Source organism: Erinaceus europaeus, chromosome 3 (genome assembly GCF_950295315.1).
Source record: "Erinaceus europaeus chromosome 3, mEriEur2.1, whole genome shotgun sequence".
Classification (NCBI taxonomy): Eukaryota; Metazoa; Chordata; class Mammalia; order Eulipotyphla; family Erinaceidae; genus Erinaceus; species Erinaceus europaeus.
In genome coordinates this window covers 154,447,497-154,466,467 of record NC_080164.1, presented here as the reverse complement: position 1 = coordinate 154,466,467, position 18,971 = coordinate 154,447,497, and the positions used below count along the sequence as shown (strand labels likewise).

Below are 18,971 nucleotides of genomic sequence, written 5' to 3'. Positions count from 1 at the left end.
CTTTTTTTTTTTTTTGCCTCCAGTGTTATCTCTGGGGCTCAGTTTCCACACTACGAGTCTACTGCTCCAATGACCATTTTTTCAGTGTTTTGGATAGGACAGAAATTGAGAGGGGAGGGGAAGGTAGACACCTGCAGATCTGCTTTGTGAAGCGACTGACCCCCGTGCGGTGGGGAGCCGGGGTCTAGAACTGGGATCCTTGAGCAGGTCCTTATGCTTTGTACTATGTTAACAGACGTTTTTGATGCATATTTTGATAAAAACTATGCTCTCTAAATTTATTGGAGTATACATAAACTACCTGCTTTTGGTTACCTGTTGAATATATTGAAGGGCCTTTTATTTAGAATGAATGAACTAGATAAGATGTGTAAGTGACCAGGTTAGGGGGGATGCATTGACTAATATGAATCCTAAAGCCTTTTCAGTTACTTGACAGTTTCAGTAGTCTTTATAAATAGTTATTAATCTTTGAACTTTTACAATTAGAGGGCAGAAGATTGCAACATTAAAAAATATTTCTGAAGCTACAACTTACATAATGCAAAGCATACTTAACTTAGATAATTTTTTCTTGTTACTTTATAAAAAATTTCTACTTTGAGAATTTCCAGTATGCTATTTGAATATTATAATATTCTCACACTTGGATATTAAGTTGAATAATTTGTTTAGTTTATAACATTGAAATATTAGGAGGGAGAATTTAGAAGAAAAAAATAACGAAGATCATTCCATTTACTGTTAACAGGACTTTGCAAGAGGATAATCCAAATGGTCTCATTTTTAGTACTGATGATTATTTTTATATAAATGGACAGTACCAGTTTGATGTGAAGTACTTAGGAGAAGCACATGAGTGGAACCAGAATCGTGGTAAGAATAGACCTTGGGGCCCCAATGTCCCCTCCACCTGTCACTTCCTCTCCCTCCTGTGTCCTTTGCTTTAGTGCAATCTCCCTTTCTATCCTTGTTTTCTTTTTCTTCTTATTTGTTATTACTATTATTATTTTTTATGTTCAGCTCTGGTTTATGGTGGTTCAGAGGATTGAATCAGGGACCTGGGAGCCTCAGGCATGAGAGTCGGTTTGTGGAACCATTATGCTGTCTCCCTCACCCTGTCCTTGTTTCTTAAGTTCTACCTATGGGTGACTCCTTCAGACCCTGGTGCATGATGGTGGAAAAGGGCATAATTTGGGGGTGAGATGGTTTTGCAGACATACGTCAAAAGGAGATGAGAAATTGTACTCATGCATTAATAATTGTAATAAAAGCCACACCCCAATAAAGTGAATGAGAGTGGGGTGAGGAGCAAGAATAGACACCAGAAAAAAAAAAAATAGACATCAGATTTTGGGTAATATATAAAGAAAAAATTTACTTTGTGTTTTTAGAGTCATATGACTTTGAAATTAAAAAGTTGTTAACTTCTTAGTTAATAAGTTTAAAGTTTTAAATGTTATTAACTTTAATTTTACTTATAGTATATAGTATATAAATTTTTAACTATGACAGTCATTTTTATGTTACATAGTAAGTAAGAGGTGGTATTATAACGGAGTTGGTATGAGACTGAGAAGAATTGATTTCTATGAAATGACTTAGGATATTAATTGGTATTTTCATGTTTTATTTAATCAGTGGGGATATTGTCAGAAGTCAATGAGGTTTTCTACTTAAGCCTCAGTGTAGTTCAAAGCAGTGGTTCTGATGATCTGCTGCCATTGTAATATGGTTACAAAGCTAGTTTCTGAAATGAAATTTGTATTTTTAAGGTTAAAAGTGGATTTATTGCTCACAAAATTTAGAAATCAAAGGGTAACATAACCTCCCATAATCTGTAGTTTTAAGGAATTTACATTATTAGCCACCCAGATTATTTTATTGTCACCAGGGTTATCATTGGAGCTCAGTGTCTGCAATACAAATCCACCATTCTTGGCAGCCACCACCCCTCCCTTTTTTTTAATTTGACAAAGAAATTGAGAGGAAGGAGGAGATAGGGAGGGAGAAAGCTAGACATGTGCAGACCTAAAAAAAAAAGTGCACATCTGTTTCACTGCTCCTGAAACTTCCTCCTTGTAGGTGGCTTACATGTATCAGGGCCTTAGTACATGCGAATGAGCACTCTCAATTGGGTGTTCCACTGCCTGGCTCAGATTAGGGATTTTTTTTTTTTAAATTTTTTTTTATTTCATTTTTTTAAATATTTATTTTATTTATTTATTCCCTTTTGTTGCCCTTGTTTTATTGTTGTAGTTATTATTGTTGTTGTTGTTGTTGGATAAGACAGAGAGAAATGGAGAGAGAGAGGGAGGGGAAGACAGAGAGAGAGGAGGAGAGAAAGATAGACACCTGCAGACCTGCTTCACCGCCTGTGAAGCGACTCCCCTGCAGGTGGGTTTTTTTTTTTTTCCTTTACCAGAGCACTGCTCAGCTCTGGTTTATGGTGGTGCAGGGGACTGAACTTGGGACTTTGGAGCCTCAGGCATGAGAGAGTCTGTTTGCATAGCCATTATGCTGTCTACCCTGCCCAGGGTTTTGTTTTTTTTTTGATATTATTTACTTGAGGCAAGGTGGTGGTGCACCTGCAGATTACTATGAGCAAGGACCAGGGTTCAAGCCCCTATACTCACCTGCAGGGGTGAGGGCATGAAAGTTATTTTATTTTATTTTTTTAAAGATTTTAATCATTAGAAAGATAGGAGGAGAGAGAGAAAGAACCAGACATCACTCTGGTACATGTGCTGCCAGGGATTGAACTCAGGAACTTCATTCTTGAGAGTCCAGTGTTTTATCCACTGCACCACCTCCTGGACCACTTTTTAATTTAATTTTATTATTTATTGGGGAATTAATGTTTTACATTCAACAGTAAATACAATAGTTTGTACATGCATAACATTTCCCAGTTCCCCATATAACAATACAACCCCCACTGGTCCTCTGTCATCCTTCTTGGACCTGTACTCTCCCCACCCACCCCACCCCAGAGTCTTTTACTTTGGTGCGATACGCCAATTCCATTTCAGGTTCTACTTGTGTTTTCTTTTCTGATCTTGTTTCTCAACTTCTGCCTCAGAGTGAGATCATCCCATATTCATCCTTCTGTTTATGACTTATTTCACTTAATGAATTTTTTCAAGGTCCATCCAAGATCCGCTGAAAACAATGAAGTCACCATTTTTTACAGCTGAGTAGTATTCCATTGTGTATATATACCACAACTTGCTCAGCCACTCATCTGTTGTTGGACACCTGGGTTGCTTCCAGGTTTTGGCTATTACAAATTGTTCTGCTAAGAACATATGTGTACACAGATCTTTTTGGATGGATGTGTTGGGTTCCTTAGGATATATCCCCAGGAGAGAAATTGCAGGATCACAGGGTAGGTCCATTTCTAGCCTTCTGAGAGTTCTCCAGACTGTTCTCCACAGAGGTTGGACCAATTGACTTTCCCACCATCAGTGTAGGAGGGTTCCTTTGACCCCACACCCTCTCCAGCATTTGCTGCTGTTACCTTTTCTGATGTGTGACATTCTCACAGGAGTGAAGTGATATCTCATTTTGTCTTGATTTGCATTTCCCTGACAATCAGAGACTTGGAGCATTTTTTCATGTGTTTCTCAGCCTTTTGGATCTCTTGTGTGGTGAATATTCTGTCCATGTCCTCCCCCCATTTTTGGATGGGGTTATTTGTTGTCTTGTTGTTGAGTTTTATTTTTTTGCATAACCATTATGCTTGCCTCCTCAGCTCAGGAGACTATTTTAAAACAGTATTTAACTTAGAGATTATTTTTTAAAAATATTTTATTTATTTTATATTAGTAAGAGAAACAGAAAGAGACCAAAGCACTGCTCAGCTCTGGTTTATAGTGGTGCTTGGGATTGAACATGGGACTTCAGAGCCTTAGGTATGAGAGTCTTTTACCATTAGGCTGTCTTTCCAGTTCTTACTTAGTCTTAACCTGAAGGTAGTTTTTCCAACATTCCTAAATGTCTGAATTTTGTTGTTGTTGTTCATCACTGAGGCCTCACTGCTCCAGGATGACTTCTTTAGATAGAGACACAGAGAGAAGGAGGCAGAGAGACAGAGACCACAGCGATGAGGTTTCCTCAAATGTGGTAGGAAATGGGCTTAAACCTGGGTTATATACATGGCAAAGCAGTGTGTGGATTATCCAATTGAGCTATTTTTCTAGCCCACAAAAAATTTCTTTATTTTTCTTGAATTAAATATTAAAATGACAACTCAAGAATATGAAAATATGTACACAACTAAAATGTACAGAAAGCTGTATGATATGGTGAAGAGCAAGCTTGACTTGACCATTTATCAGTGTTATGATGTTTTGCAAATTATAGGCTCCAAAACCCAGTATCTTGGTGAGCCTGTTGGTAATGCACCTGATTGAGTCCACATGTTACAGTGCACAAGGACCTGGGTTTGAGCCCCCGACCCCACCTGCAGCAGGAAAGCTTTGCCAGAGGCGAAGCAGTGCTGCAGGTATGTCTATGTCTCTCTCCCTATCATCTCCTCTCCCTCTTGATTTCTGGCTGTCTCTATCCAATAAATAAATAAGGATAAATAAAAAAGGATTCGGGCTGTAGCACAGCAGGTTAAGAGCATGTGGTGCAAAGCGCAAGGACTGGCATAAGGATCCTGGTTCTAGCCCCTGGCTCCCCACCTGCAGGGGAGTCACTTTACAGGCAGTGAAGTAGGTCTGCAGGTGTGTCTATCTTTCTCTTCCCCTCTCTGTCTTTTTCCTCTCCTCTCTCCTCCTCCTCCATTTCTCTCTGTCCTATCTAACAATGACGACATCAATAACAACAAAAATCATAACTACAACATCAATAAAAAAAACCAAGGGCACAAAAGGGAAAATATATAAATTAAAAAAAAAAAAAAAACAACCCAGTGTCTTAATCTCTGCAAATAGTAATACCTGGGCCATAATGGTTATGCAAAAGACTTTGAAACCTGGGAGTTGGGCAGTAGCGCAGTGGGTTAAGCGCACGTGGCGCAAAGCACAAGGACCAGCACAGGGATCCTGGTTCAAGCCCCCGGCTCCCCACCTGCAGGGGAGTCGCTTCACAGGCGGTGAAGCAGGTCTGCAGGTGTCTCTCTTTCTCTCCCCCTCTCTGTCTTCCCCTCCTCTCTCCATTTCTCTCTGTCCTATCCAACAACCAACGACACCAGTAACAACAGCAATAAAACAACAAGGGCAACAAAAGGGAAAATAAATAAATATATTAAAAAAAAGACTTTGAAACCTGAGATTCTGAGGTTTGATCCCCAGCAATGGCATAAATCAGAGCTGCTACCTGAGAGGTAGCACAGTGACTTCAGTGAGGTCCAGAATTCAGTTTCTAGCACTGCATGTATCACAGTGATGCTTTGAATCTCTTCTCTTTCACTCTTTCCACCTCTCTCTAACAGATGGAAGTTTGAAAAACAAAAAAAAGTAAGCAAAGAAAAATTTAAAACCTAGGATTGTCCTGCAGGTTAAATGAGAATGAAATGTACCTGGCAGTGGTTGAGTATGCCATTACTACAGCAAAACCATAGGACAAGAGGGCTACAACTCCACACAGTTCCCACCACCAGATCTCCGTATCCCATGCCCTCCCCTGACAGCTTTCCTATTCTTTAACCCTCTGGGAGTATGGACCCAAGGTCATTGTGGGAGGCAGAAGGTGGAAGGTCTGGCTTCTGTAATTGTTTTCCCACTGAACATGGTGTTGACAGGTCGATCCATACTCCCAGCCTGCCTCCCTCTTTCCCTAGTGGGGTGGGGTTCTGGGGAATCTGAGCTCCAGGACACATTGGTGGGGTTGTCTGTCCAGGGGAAGTCTGGTTGGCATCATGGTAGCATCTGGAACCTGGTGGCTGAAAAGAGAGGTAACATATAAAACGAAACCAGTTGTTGACTAATCATGAACCTAAAGGCTGGAGTAGTGCAGATGAAGAGCGGGGTGTGGGGTGGGGGTGGGGGGGTGGGGCTTCTCCCGTTTTGTAGATAGCTAGTAAGCATATTTTAGTTATATTCCAAAGGGACTGTGGCTATACTTGATTTTTTTTTTTTCTTTTCCCCTGAGCCTGAAATCTGATATGCAGGTGGATCCTAGTTATTATCTGGGGAGATGATGTCATGGCTGGAAAAAGGACCAAGAAGCTGGATCAGGGAAGAGAGTAGCTCCCAAATATGGGAAAAGGGGTATAAATATTGTTGATTGTAAACCCCATCGATTTGATGTGATCTGGGGCCCATATTTAGCTTAGGAGCCTATGTGACCTCTGCATTCCTATAGATCCGAGCTCACATTCTGTGGTCATCAATAGGAATGTTCCAAGCTGCCCAATATCAGGACCCATCTTCCTCAGGTGTAGCATAGAGTATGTTGTCCATCCTTCAGAGGATGGAACATTCTCTACCATTGTTGATCCAAGTTGAGGGCAAGGTTTTATGGGGGCCCATAAGGGGTCTGTTTTGTTGTTCCTGATAGAGTTGACCGGTAACAATGGAGAGAAGGATTTATTAGAGGTCTAGGCCCATCATGTCTGTTTGGAAATTTCAGGACTTCCCAAATAGGGTCCCAGCTGATGGGGTGGCCTGATAGTGACTATCAAGAGTCATCATTAAAGTATGCCAGTCTCTTGCTCTTATTCAGCTTTTGCAGTCCTTGCTTTGATAAGGACAGCTTGAGAGTGAGTGAGGGAAGTATAATAGGAAATAGGTGAGGGTGGTATCTAAGTCTAAGTAGACACTATTTCATTATGAAACTTGATACTCACTGTAGATTATTGTGTACTTTTGGTTTCAGGTATATATTTTGCCCTAATTTATGGATACGTGTGAACATATGCTCTGTCTCATGGGACCTGGTCTATATCTAGGTTTTGGGACTTTGTTAGGAAGTGAACCAACTGGGATGGAATTAGAGAATATTATGAAAGGAAAGGCCTCACCCGAGTAATGAGGCTGAAGGGTTGACTCAAATTCCATTCCTGGCATCTCTGGACACAGTCTGAAGTGAAGCATACCGAGGTGGTACTCATTGTGGTGATTAGGTTGTGAATAGAAGATGTGATATCATTTAGTATGAATTGAGAGAAGCATGCAGAAAAGTGAGCCCCACTCTAGAGGTTCCAGGACTGGGGAAGTATAGGCTCTATAGAGGAAGTGGGAGGTTTCTGCTGTCTTAGAGCTTAAGAAAGCAATAGAGTGATTGCTATAATCATATTATTTGGCAATTGGGTTAACTTTGAAAAATCTCTTTGTTAGGATTTGCTGTATCATACACAACATCACCACAATTTATGTCCTTTGACATTATTTGTATATATCTGTGCCACTGGTTGCTTCTCTTCTCCCTGGTTTGAGCATTTAAGAGTGTCAACATATCAAAGACTCAGCCTATGGTCTGTGCATTAAAAAGTTTGAGACATTTAATCATTTTTTCCCCTTTCATATTAATTAGTGATTTACATGACTACAAATTAATAGGAGTGTACATAAACACCATTCCCACCACCAAAACTAATTTACTTTCTGTCTGAAATATAATGTGGTATTTTGTGATTGATTCTGCTACTTAGTATGTTTTCAAGGATCACCCCTGTTGTGTCATATATAAATATTTCACTCATTTTTATGACTGAATGACACTCCATTATGGGCATATGTTACATTTTATTTATCCAACTCATATGTTTATAGACATTTGAGTTGTTTCTACTTTTTGATTATTATAATATTGCCATTAGTATAGTATTGCACTTGTGTCTAGTTATTTTAGGGTCTGCCAAAATGTTTTCCAAAGCAATTGCACCATTTTACATTTTCTGTAGTATGAGAGTTTCAGGTTCTCCATATCACCAGCGCTCACTGTCATCTCATGATAACTGTGCAGGGCATGTGAATTGTATCTCATTGTGGTTTCCATTCTCTGATGACTAATGATACTGAGCATCTTTTAATGTGCTTGTTAGTTACCTGCGTGATTTCTTTAGTAGTTAATTCATGCTTTTATTATAAAATTGTAAAAGTGTAGACAGAACTTTTGAAAATCCCAAATATCAGCATATAATAATATTTTCCTTATTTCAAATTGCCCTTCCCACAATCTAGAGCACTGCTCATTTCTGGTTTATGGTGATGCTGGGGATTAAACCTAGGACTTTTGGTACCTCATATATGAGAGTTTTTTTTTTTTTTGCATAATCATTATGCTATTTCCCCAGCCTAATATTGGTATGTTACTCTTAGTTAAATCTTTTTTTATTATTATCTACTTGATAGAGACAGTTAAAAATCAAGAGGAAGGAGGAAGATAGAGAGGAAGAGAAACAGAGAGACACCTGCAGCATGTCTTTATCACTTGCAAAGCATTCCCCCTATAGTTCAAGGCCTATATGAGAACTGGGGCCTTGAACCTGGCTCCTGAACAGAGTGGTGAGTGCCAGCAATGGGGGTGGAAGATGAATGAGATAGGTGAAGAGGGGGTCAACAGGTTCAAACTTGCTGTTATAAGACAGATATGTCATGGGGACATAATGCACATCATGGTGACTGTAGTTAATACTGCATCATAGTACTGGTTGCTATGAAACTAGATTTTTTATTTTATATAAAATTTCTTATTCCTTTTTTTTTTAAAAAATATATGTATATATTTATTTATAAAATGGAGATATTGACAAGACTACAGAATAAGAGGGGTACAGTTTCTACCACCAGAACTCCATATCCCATCACCTCCCTTGAAAGTTTTCCTATTCTTTTATCCCTATGGGAGTATGGACCCAAGGTCATTATGGGGTGCAGAAGGTGGACGGTCTGGCTTCTATGTAACTGCTTCTCTGCTGAACATGGATGTTGACAGGTCGATCCATACTCCCAGCCTGTCTCTCTCTTTCCCTAGTGGGGCAGGGATCTGGGGAGGTGGGGCTCCAGGACACATTGATGGTATCATTTGCCCAGGGAATTCAGGTTGGCATCATGGTAGCATCTGGAACCTGGTGGCTGGAAAACAGGATATAAAGCAGAACAGGGGGCCAGGTGGTAGCACACCTGGTTGAACACACATGTTACAATGCGCAAGGATCTGGGTTTGAGCCCCCAGTCCCCACCTGCAGGGGGAAAGCTTCACAAGTGGTGAAGCAGTTCTACAGGTGTCTCTCACCCTCTCTAGTCCTCCCTTCCCTCTCGATTTCTGACTGTCTCTATCCAGTCAATAAATAAAGATAAAAAAAAAAGATATAAAGCAGAACAAATTGTTGACTAATTCCAACCTAAACGCTGGAATACTGCAAATGAAGATTTGGGGTCTCCATTTTGGAAAAAGGTAGTAGGTCTGTTTTAAGTATATGCTAGAGGGCCCATGACTTGACTAGTTTTTGCCTGAGCCTGACAGGTAATATGCAGGTAGACCCAGGTTATTGTCTGGGGAGATGGTGTCGTAGTTGGAAAAAGGACTAGAAAGTTGGATCAGGGAAAATATAGCTCCCAAATATGGGAAAAGTATATAAATATTGTTATCTGTAAACCCCATTGATTTTATCTGAGGCCCATATTCAGCACAGGAGTCTGTGTAACCTCTGCATCCATGTAGGTCTGAGCTCTCATTCCGTGGTCACTGCTAGGAAGATTTTAGGCTGTACTCATTTCAGGACCGGTTTTCCTGAAGTGGTAGAGTATGTTGCCCAACCTTCCTTCAGAGAATGGAACATTCTCTACCATTGTTGATCCACATTGAGGGCAAGGTCATATAGGAGCCCACAAAAAGGGTCCATTATGTTGTTCCTGATGGAGATGACTAGTGACAGTGGAGAGAGGGATCGCTTGGAGGTCTAGGCCCATCATGTCTGTGTGGGAATCCCAGGGCTCCCTTACTGGCTTCTGTAATTGCTTCTCTGCTGGACAGAGGTGTTGGCAGGTCAATCCATACTCCCAGCCTGTCTGGTAGTAGAGTTTAAAACTTTTCATCACAAGTAAAACATTTTTGTAACCATGTATTTTGATTGTCGTTAACTAGATTTACTATGGTCATTTTGCAAAGGTATCTGATTTTTATGTCATATTAATATTTGCTATTGAAGGTGATTTATTCTTTTCTGTGTCTTACAGTAAAAGAAGCATTTGAGAAGAAAGTCTCTCCTATCATAATAGATAATACAAACCTACAGGCATGGGAAATGAAGCCATATGTTGCTTTGGTTTGTACCATTAAATGTCTTAAGTCTATGGTAGGAAGTTTGAGTTATTAGAGGGTGCTATTTAAACAAGTAAATCTCTAGCAAATAGTCCTTGGATTGTTTGAAACTGAGTTTCCTCTGGTTAATCAAAATAAACTTTACCATAAAGCTATATTTACTTGGTTCTCAAATTTTGAGAAACCAAAGTTTCTAAATTCAGAGACTTTTAGGATATCTTTTATAGAAAAAAAATGTATTAAGTATTCACAATGAGTGTACACACACCCCCTTAAATTTTTTTTTCCTTCCAAGAGCACTGCTCAGCTCTGGTTTATGGTGGTTGGGGTTTGACCCTGGAACTTTGGAGCCTCAGGCAGGAAAGTGTGTTTGCATAACCATTATGCTATACCCCCTGCCTCCTCCCTCAGTGATCCTTTATTAATTCTTTTTTAAAAAATGTATTTGTTGGATAGCTACAGAGAAGAGGGAGAGAGAGAAAGAGAGAGAGAGGGAGATAGAAAGGGAGAATTTTGTAGCAGTGCTTCACCTCTTGTAAAACTCCCCCTTGGTCCTTGTTCATAGTAATGTGCACTCTACCTGATGTACTACTGCCTGGCTCCCCTTTGAATGGTTTTAAAATGATAAATAAATATTCAAACCTTAAAACAGAATGCTTGAATCCTGCTCCTTAAGGTAGATTTTAGAAATAGTTTTGATAATCTTTTCAGTGGTTTTATGCCTATATACAAATATCTGATTAATGCTTTTTTGTTGTTGTTGCTGTTGTTTAACCAGAGCTCTGTCTTATGGTGGTGAGGGGGATTGAACCTGGGACTTTGGAGCCTCAGGCATGAGAGTCTGTTTGCATAACCATTATGCTATCTACCCTCGGCCCCTGATTAATGCTTTAAAATTTTTTTTAAACCAAAGTGAAAATTTTCTATGTTGCTTTCTTAATTTATATTAAGGATCTTCTCTTGTTGACACATAGAATTTGAAAATTACTGCATACATTTTTGATTTTATGGTTAAACTTTAATCAGTTACATATTAATAGCCAGTGCCTTGTTTGCTTTTTCTTTTTCCTTCTGTGATTACAAATAATCATGGATGGATTTCTCTCAGTCTTTGACTTTAACATTTGTCAGCATAAGTATTCAGCAAATCTTGCAAGTTAATTGCTTAGCTAGAGAGAGTACATTTTATCACTTTTAACACAAGATAGATCTTTGGCTTTTTCTTAGTTTTAACATGCTGTGAATTTGGAAGAAATTTAATTTCATGGATGTAATTATTTTTAAATGATTTTCTTTCTTTCTTTTCTTTTCTTTTTTTTTTTTTGTACCTAGTCTCAAAAATATAAATATAAAGTTCTTTTCCGGGAACCAGACACATGGTGGAAGTTCAAACCAAAGGAACTTGCAAGGTAAAAATTGAAGGTTATCTAACATGTTTTTAATTTTATGTGTTATAGAAAGTCTTTATATATGTTTATACTTTATAAATTATAATATAAAATACATTCGATTATAGTTATGCCACCTAAAATTGATAACAAATTTTATATTGCCTATAAGCCTTTTTTTCTATTAATGAAAAGGCTTTTCTTTTTTTTTATAACATTGAGTTAAGAAAGTTTCATCTTCCAGTGTCTTAGTGCTTTATTACTTAATAATATAAATAGCAATATTTGAAAGTGAGATAGACTCTAGGTATTGAGATATCTGAAATGTGAGCTAGTGAGAGGACCAGATTATTTTAGCTACTTAATGTCAGATTATTGGAAGGAAGAGAAGAGGTACAAATAGAGGTAGTAGCAGATGTCTAGCTATCCAGCTATTTCATTTTCCTCTCCCCCCATTGTATTGTTTTTTTTTTAATTGACTATTTGGACTGAATAAAGAGATTGCTTAGGACAATGACATGCAGTGTATTTTGTTTTATCACTATGATTTACCCTTAGAAATAGTCTAAATTCAATTTTAGTCAGGATATTTTCTTCTTGAAAAATTTAACTAACTTAAACAGTAGCTAAAGGGCAACATAATTTTAGTTTTATCTGTAATCCTGCACAATCATCACCACTGCCTAATGAGAGAACATTTCTATCACCTTAAAAAGAAACCTTATACTTTATATCTGTCATTCCCTATCTCACCTCACCTGATCTGCCTTTCTGTCTCTATGGATTTGCTTATTTTGGACATTGCAGTTTAAGTGGGATCATACAGTATGTGGCCTTTTGTGTCTGTGCTTTATTACACTCAGCTTAATGTTTCAGTGTTCATTCACGTTGTGCCATCTGTCAGTCTCTTCATTCCTTTGTTATCCTTTTGACACCTTACTAGTTTTGGTTTTCCAATATTTTGTTTAGGCTTTTTGTATCTATGAATAAATGATAATGGCATATGAATTTTTCTTCCTTGTCCTGCCTTGCCTAGCTTTGGTATCATAGTTTTCATTTCATAAAATTAGATGGGAATTATTTCTTCTTTTTCTCTTCTGCATTTACATGAGCTGGAACATTTGATAAATTTTTGAAACTTATCTGAATCTGATGTTTTCTTTGTGAGAGGTTTCAGTCAAACTTTGTCTTACCCCAAAGTTTTCAAGTCATTCATCTCTGATGTGTCTACATATACTTAAGTTTCATAGTTCCATTTTCAGTCTTAATATATGTATGTGTATCTTCTTTTTTCTTGGTTATTCTCACCAGAGACAAATTTTATTAACCTTTTAGAATAAACAACTCTTTACTTTGTTGATCTCCCTGTTCAAAGTTTATTTTATGCTTAATGTACTTCTGCTTCACTTCTTTATTTAAAAAAAATCTGCTTTGCTTCATTATTCTGTTACTTTGAAAAATCTTTACCTAATTTGGAGTTTTAAAATTATCATTATCTCTTTTTTTAGATAGAGACTGAGTGAAAGAGACCACAGCACTGAAACTTCCTTCAGTGTGGTGGGGGCAGGGCTCAAAACTGAGTAGCACACCTGGCATTGTAGCGTATTATTCAGGTGAGCTATTTTGCCAGCCTCAGATCTTTCTTTTTTTAAAAAAAAAAGTTTTTTTGTTTTTTTTTTTAGTTATCTATTGGATAGAGAGAGCCAGAAATTGAGAGGGAGGGGGTGATAAAGGGAGAGAGGTAGGGAAACACCTCTTTTTAAAAAATTATTATTTTGTGTTAATATTGATTGAATGATTATTATTAGTGATTTAATACTGATTAACAAGACTCTAAGATAATAAAGATACAATTCCACACAGTTCCCACCACCAGAGTTCCACATCACATCTCCTCCATTGAAAACTTTCCTGTTCTTTTTTAAAATTTATTTATAAAATGGAGATATTGACAAGACTACAGGATAAGAGGGGTACAGTTTCACACAGTTCCCACCACCAGAACTCCATATCCCATCACCTCCCTTGAAAATTTTCCTATTCTTTTATTCCTATGGGAGTATGAACCCAAGGTTATTATGAGGTGCAGAAGGTGGAAGGTCTGGCTTCTATGTAATTGCTTCTCTGCTGAACATGGGTGTTGACAGGTCGATCCCTCTCCACTGTCACTGGTCATCTCCATCAGGAACAATACAATGGACCCCTTTGTGGGCCTCCATAGGACCTTGCCCTCAATGTGGATCATCAGTGCTAGGGAATATTCCATTCTCTGAAGGAAGGTTGGACAACATACTCTACCTACCACCCGAGAAAGGTGGGTGCTGAAATTAGTGCAGCCTGGAATGTTCCTAGCCATGACCACAGAGTACGATTATTATTTTTATAAAGATAGAGAAGTTGAGAGGGAGGGAGTCTGGGAAGAGAGGGAGAAAAAAGAGACAGTTAAAGCTTGCTTCAATGCTCATGAAGCTTCTCCCCTTCAGGTAAGGACTGGGGGCTTGAACATACGACCTTCTGCCTGGTAATGTGTGTTCTGGGTGCTTTGGGCCATTTTTCTAATAATAGCATTTGATCTTACATATTTCCCTAGGGACTATATAAACTGCTCCCATGATTTTAGATGGAATGCTATTGTTTATTATTTATTTTCTAATTTGATGAGAGAGTATATAATTTGTTTTATTTTCTAATCCTTGGTTTATTTAGAATTGTATTTATAAATAGATTTTTACAATATTTATTTATTTCCCTTTGTTGCCCTTGTTTTATTGTTATAGTTGTTGTTGTTGTTGATGATGTCGTTGGATAGGACAGAGAGAAATGGAGAGAGGAAGGAAAGACAGAGAGGAGGAGAGAAAGACACCTGCAAACCTGCTTCACCGCTTGTGAAAAAATTCCTCTGCAGGTGGGGAGCCGGGTGTTTGAACCGGGATCTTTATGCCGGTCCTTGCGCTTTGTGCCACCTGAGCTTAACCTGCTGTGCTATGACCCGACTCCCTATAAAAAAATTTTTTTTTTTTAATTTTTCAAATTTATTTTGTTTTCACAAGGGCTTTATGAACTGGCTGACTTTTTCTATCTGATAGAGGGAGAGAGGGAAAAATACCATAGCACCAAAGCTTACTTCAGTGTGGTGGGGACGTTGCTTGAACCTAGGTCACACATATGACAAAGTGGGCACACCACCCAGGCTAACTGTCTTGTCAGCCCTAAAGTTTTTCTTTAAAACCAAACCAAAACAAAACAAAACAAAACAAAACAGGTTTAAAATTTCAATACAGTAGGTGTAGATAGCGCAAGTTCTTGTGGCATTATCTTTTTTTTTTTTTTAAGATGTTTTCTTTCAGATAGAAACAGAGAAAACAGTGTAGGAAAGAAACCATAGCAGTGCAGGGCTGTCGAATACCTGGTTGAGCACACACATTACCATGTGCTAGGACTCGGGTTCAAGTCCCCAGTCCCCACCTACAGGAGGGAAACTTCATGAGCAGTGAAGCAGTGCTGTGCCTCTCCATCTCCCCCTTCCTTCTCAAGTTCTCTGTATCTCTCCTCCTCTTACCATTCTCCCCCCCAAAAATATTCAGCAATGAAACTTCCTTCCATGCAATAGGGATTGATTAGGGCTTGAAGCTGAGTCTCACACAGGTAAAGCAAAAGTTTTTTTTTTTTTTTAAATATATTTATTGTATAGAGACAGAAAGTGAGATGGGAAGGAAGAGATAGCACGACACCTATAGCATTGCTTTCATCACCTTTAATCCTGCCTGTGGGCACCGGGGGCTTAAATCTGGGACCTCGCAAATTTTAATATGTGCATTCAACCAGGTGTGCAAATTTTAATATGTGCATTCAACCAGGTGTACAACCGCTTGGCCCCTTCACAAATACCAAAGATTGGAAACATGTTAACTTTGATACACCTCTTTTCTAATTTGCATTTGTTTGTTCAGAATGTTTAATTTTTTTATTATTTATTTTCCCTTTGTTGCCCTTGTTGTAGTTATTGTTGTTGTTATTGATGTCATCGTTGTTGGATAGGACAGAGAGAAATGGAGAGAGGAGGGGAAGACAGAGAGGGGGAGAGAAAGACAGACACCTGCAGACCTGCTTCACTCGTGAAGGGACCCCCCTGCAGATTGGGAGCCAGGGCTTGAATCGTGATCCTTAGGCTGGTCCTTGCGCTTTGCACCACCTGCGCTTAACCTACTGCGCTACTGCCTGACTGACTCCCTGTTCAGAATGTTTAATGTGGGGCCAGGTGGTGGTGCACCTTGTTAAGTGCACACACATAGTGCACGAGCTCCCAGGTTCAAGCCCCTGGTCCACACCTGTAGGGGCAAAGCTTCACAATTGGTGATGCAGGGCTGCAGGTCTCTCTCAGTCTTCTCCATCTCTATTTCCCCCACTCCTCTCAATTTCTCTCTGTCTCTATCTAATAATAAATAAGTGAAATTAATTTTTAAAAAAGAATGTTTAATGTTTGTTTTCCGCTCACTTTGTGCTTGATTTTTCTTTCACTGTAGACCTTACATTTGGGGATTTTCTTCTGCTTGGTACTTTACCTCTTAGGGAATTTCTTCATAATATAAGCCAGGTTTATTTCAAACTTTAAAAAAAAAATTCTGAGTATTTATTTTTATTACCCTCATCCTTTTAAGGCACTTTTGCTGGATGCATATATTCTAGATTGACTGTTTCTGTTATTGAAGATAAAATTTAATTCTTCTGACTTCTGTTATTACTGTTATTACTGTAGCTAACTAGTTTTTCTTTTAAATTTTTCTGATGGCTTTTAGTATCATCTCTTTACCTTTGGTAAATGACAACTCCAGTGTTATGCTTCTGGCTGTGGATTTCTTAATTAATCTTGTTTGGAATTTTGTGGGCTTCTGAGACCAGGGGATTGGTATCTTTCATCAGTTCTGGAAAATTCTCAGACATTTTCCTTTAAAGTGCTTCTGTCCCTTGTGTTCTCTCTTCTCTCTCTGGGACTTGGATTAGATATATAATAGATCTTTTTGCTTTGTCCTCTGTGTCTATGTCTCTTAACTTTTCTTTCATATTTTCTGTCTCTGCTTCTCTGTGATCTGAAACCAGACATAATTGAGGTAGGTAAATGTGAAAGCCAGACTTACCCAGGTGTGAAATGCCAATATTAACTCTTGCATCCAACCTGACATAGGAGAATCACAACTGAGATGTTTTCATTAAGATAAGACCTTTGAGGCTCTTAAGCCATACCACCTGGTACTTTGATAGGTAAACATTCATATGCTGTATGAACTAATCTACTCTTAATTTGGAGCTATAGATTCCTTATAGGTTCATTAAAGATGAGCTCATAAGAGCACATAAATAAAAAATCCCCATGAGTGAAAGCACAAATTTATTTGGATATCCTAATTTTTCCCCTTTGTTTGAATTTAACATATGTTTGCTCTAATTGACTTGAAGCCTAGCTTTGTTGGGCTTTTTGGGTTAATCTGCCATATTGACCTAAGTAAAAGCCTCTGTAATGAAATTTTTCCTACTGCTTAATAAATAGTTAAAACCATGATATGATGATTATATTTTTTATGATATTGTTTTAATGCTTGAGAGCTATTTTTTTTTTTATTGCCTCATGTTACTGGGGTTTGGTGCTGGCACTATGAATCCACTGATCCTGGAGACCATTTTTTTCTTTTTCTTTTTCTTTTTTTTTTAATATTTATTTTTATTCAACAGGACAGAGAGAAATTGAGAGGGTAGGGGAAATAGGAAAAGAGAAAGGTAGACACCTGCAGGCCTACTTCACTGGTCCTCAAACGTCCTTGCTGCAGGTAAGGAATGGGGGCTTGAGCCAGTTCCTTGCAGAGTCCTTGTGGATAGTACTACCTGGGCTTAACCAGGTGCACCACTGCCCCCCCCATTGCTTTTTTTTTTTTTTTTTTTTAATATTAGGACCTGCTAATTTTCTTTTGTTTGTTTGTTTGCTTTTCCTTATAAAAGATGTTTGGAAAAGATTGTATGAGGTGATAAAAATGGTAGTTTAGGGCATCCTGAATAAAATAAAGTTAGATTCAGATAATATATAGTGTGTCATAATAAAACAGCTTTGATGTTTTTATGTGTTAAAATGATATATGTCCAATGTTAAAAAAATTATAACTACCAGTATTTATTTTATCCTTTTGTTCCCTGTAATTTTTAGGCGTAATATTCATGGGGTAAGCAAAGAAAAAATAACAAGGATGTTGGAGCATTATCAGCGTTTTGTTTCAGTGCCAATAATAATGAGTGCCTCAGTTCCAGAGAAAACTGAACGTATTGAATTATGTGCATATTCTTCTGAGGACAGAAATACTAGGTGTGTTTCAATTCCTATGTATAAAAATTCAATTGTAATATAATTAAAAATAAGGAATTTTGGAACTTGTGAAATCACTGCCAAATGCCTTTAAAAGCAAGGTAGGTATTTATCTGTAGGGTTTAGCTATATTCTTTTCTAGAGCAGGATTGATGGTGTAAAAGTTTTCCCATTGTCCTCTGGGTTTGAGAGTCTTTGAAAATACTAGAAAGCTCTTACCTTCTCTGTGTAAAACTTCTTTCTATTCTACTACTTTTGTTACCTTGTGTTACTATTTCATAAATGATCACATCACTTCTTAATTTCCTTAGGTAGCAGTGTAAATACTCTTTCAAGCTAGAATCATAACAATGAATTGTTAATGCTGTATTTTTACCAGGTAATACATATCATAATCTTTTGAAAGTTTGTAATCCAGAATAGTATTGATTCTGTTAAATATTTAGGACAGTTGACTTAAGTGAGTAAAGAACCTGACACACACACACACACACACACACACACACACACACACACACACACACACACACACACACCTATCAAGATTTGAATCTTCCATAATTGATGGAGAGGGATAGTGAGATTTTTTTGAAAAAGAGAGAAAAAAATATATATATATACTTTATTTATTTATTCCCTTTTGTTGCTCTTGTCCTTTTTTTTTTTTGTTGTAGTTATTATTGATGCTGTCATTGTTGGATAGGACAGAGAGAAATGGAGAGAGGAGGGGAAGACAGAGATGGGGAGAGAAAAATAGACACCTGCAGAACTGTTTCAGTGCTTGTGAAGTGACTCCATTGCAGGTGGGGAGCTGGGGGCTTGAACCAGGATCTTTACGCTGGTCCTTGGGCTTTGTGCGCTTAACTCTGTACGCGACCGCGCGACTCCCTATATATATACTTTCACCCATAAGCTCTGGCTTATGGTGGGTGGGGGATTGAACCTAGAATTTTGGAGCCTCAGGCATGAGAATCTCTTTGCATAACTATTATGCTATCTACCCCTACCAAAGCTGTATA

At 38.2% G+C, this 18,971-nt stretch overlaps 1 protein-coding gene and 1 long non-coding RNA gene across 2 annotated transcripts in view; both read left to right on the top strand.

The window, feature by feature from the left end:
- LOC132537564 (uncharacterized) overlaps positions 1-18,971 on the top strand; it is a 521,799-nt gene that overhangs the window by 95,627 nt on the left and 407,201 nt on the right. The gene's annotated exons all lie outside the window — the stretch shown is intronic.
- The window catches only part of N4BP2 (NEDD4 binding protein 2), a 77,280-nt gene that overhangs the window by 34,609 nt on the left and 23,700 nt on the right, over positions 1-18,971 (top strand). Inside the window, exons 5-9 of the mRNA XM_060187712.1 lie at positions 752-876; positions 10,131-10,219; positions 11,548-11,624; positions 17,797-17,952; positions 18,399-18,412. Coding sequence (XP_060043695.1) covers positions 752-876; positions 10,131-10,219; positions 11,548-11,624; positions 17,797-17,952; positions 18,399-18,412 — 461 coding nt within the window. The remainder of the gene's footprint in view (positions 1-751; positions 877-10,130; positions 10,220-11,547; positions 11,625-17,796; positions 17,953-18,398; positions 18,413-18,971) is intronic.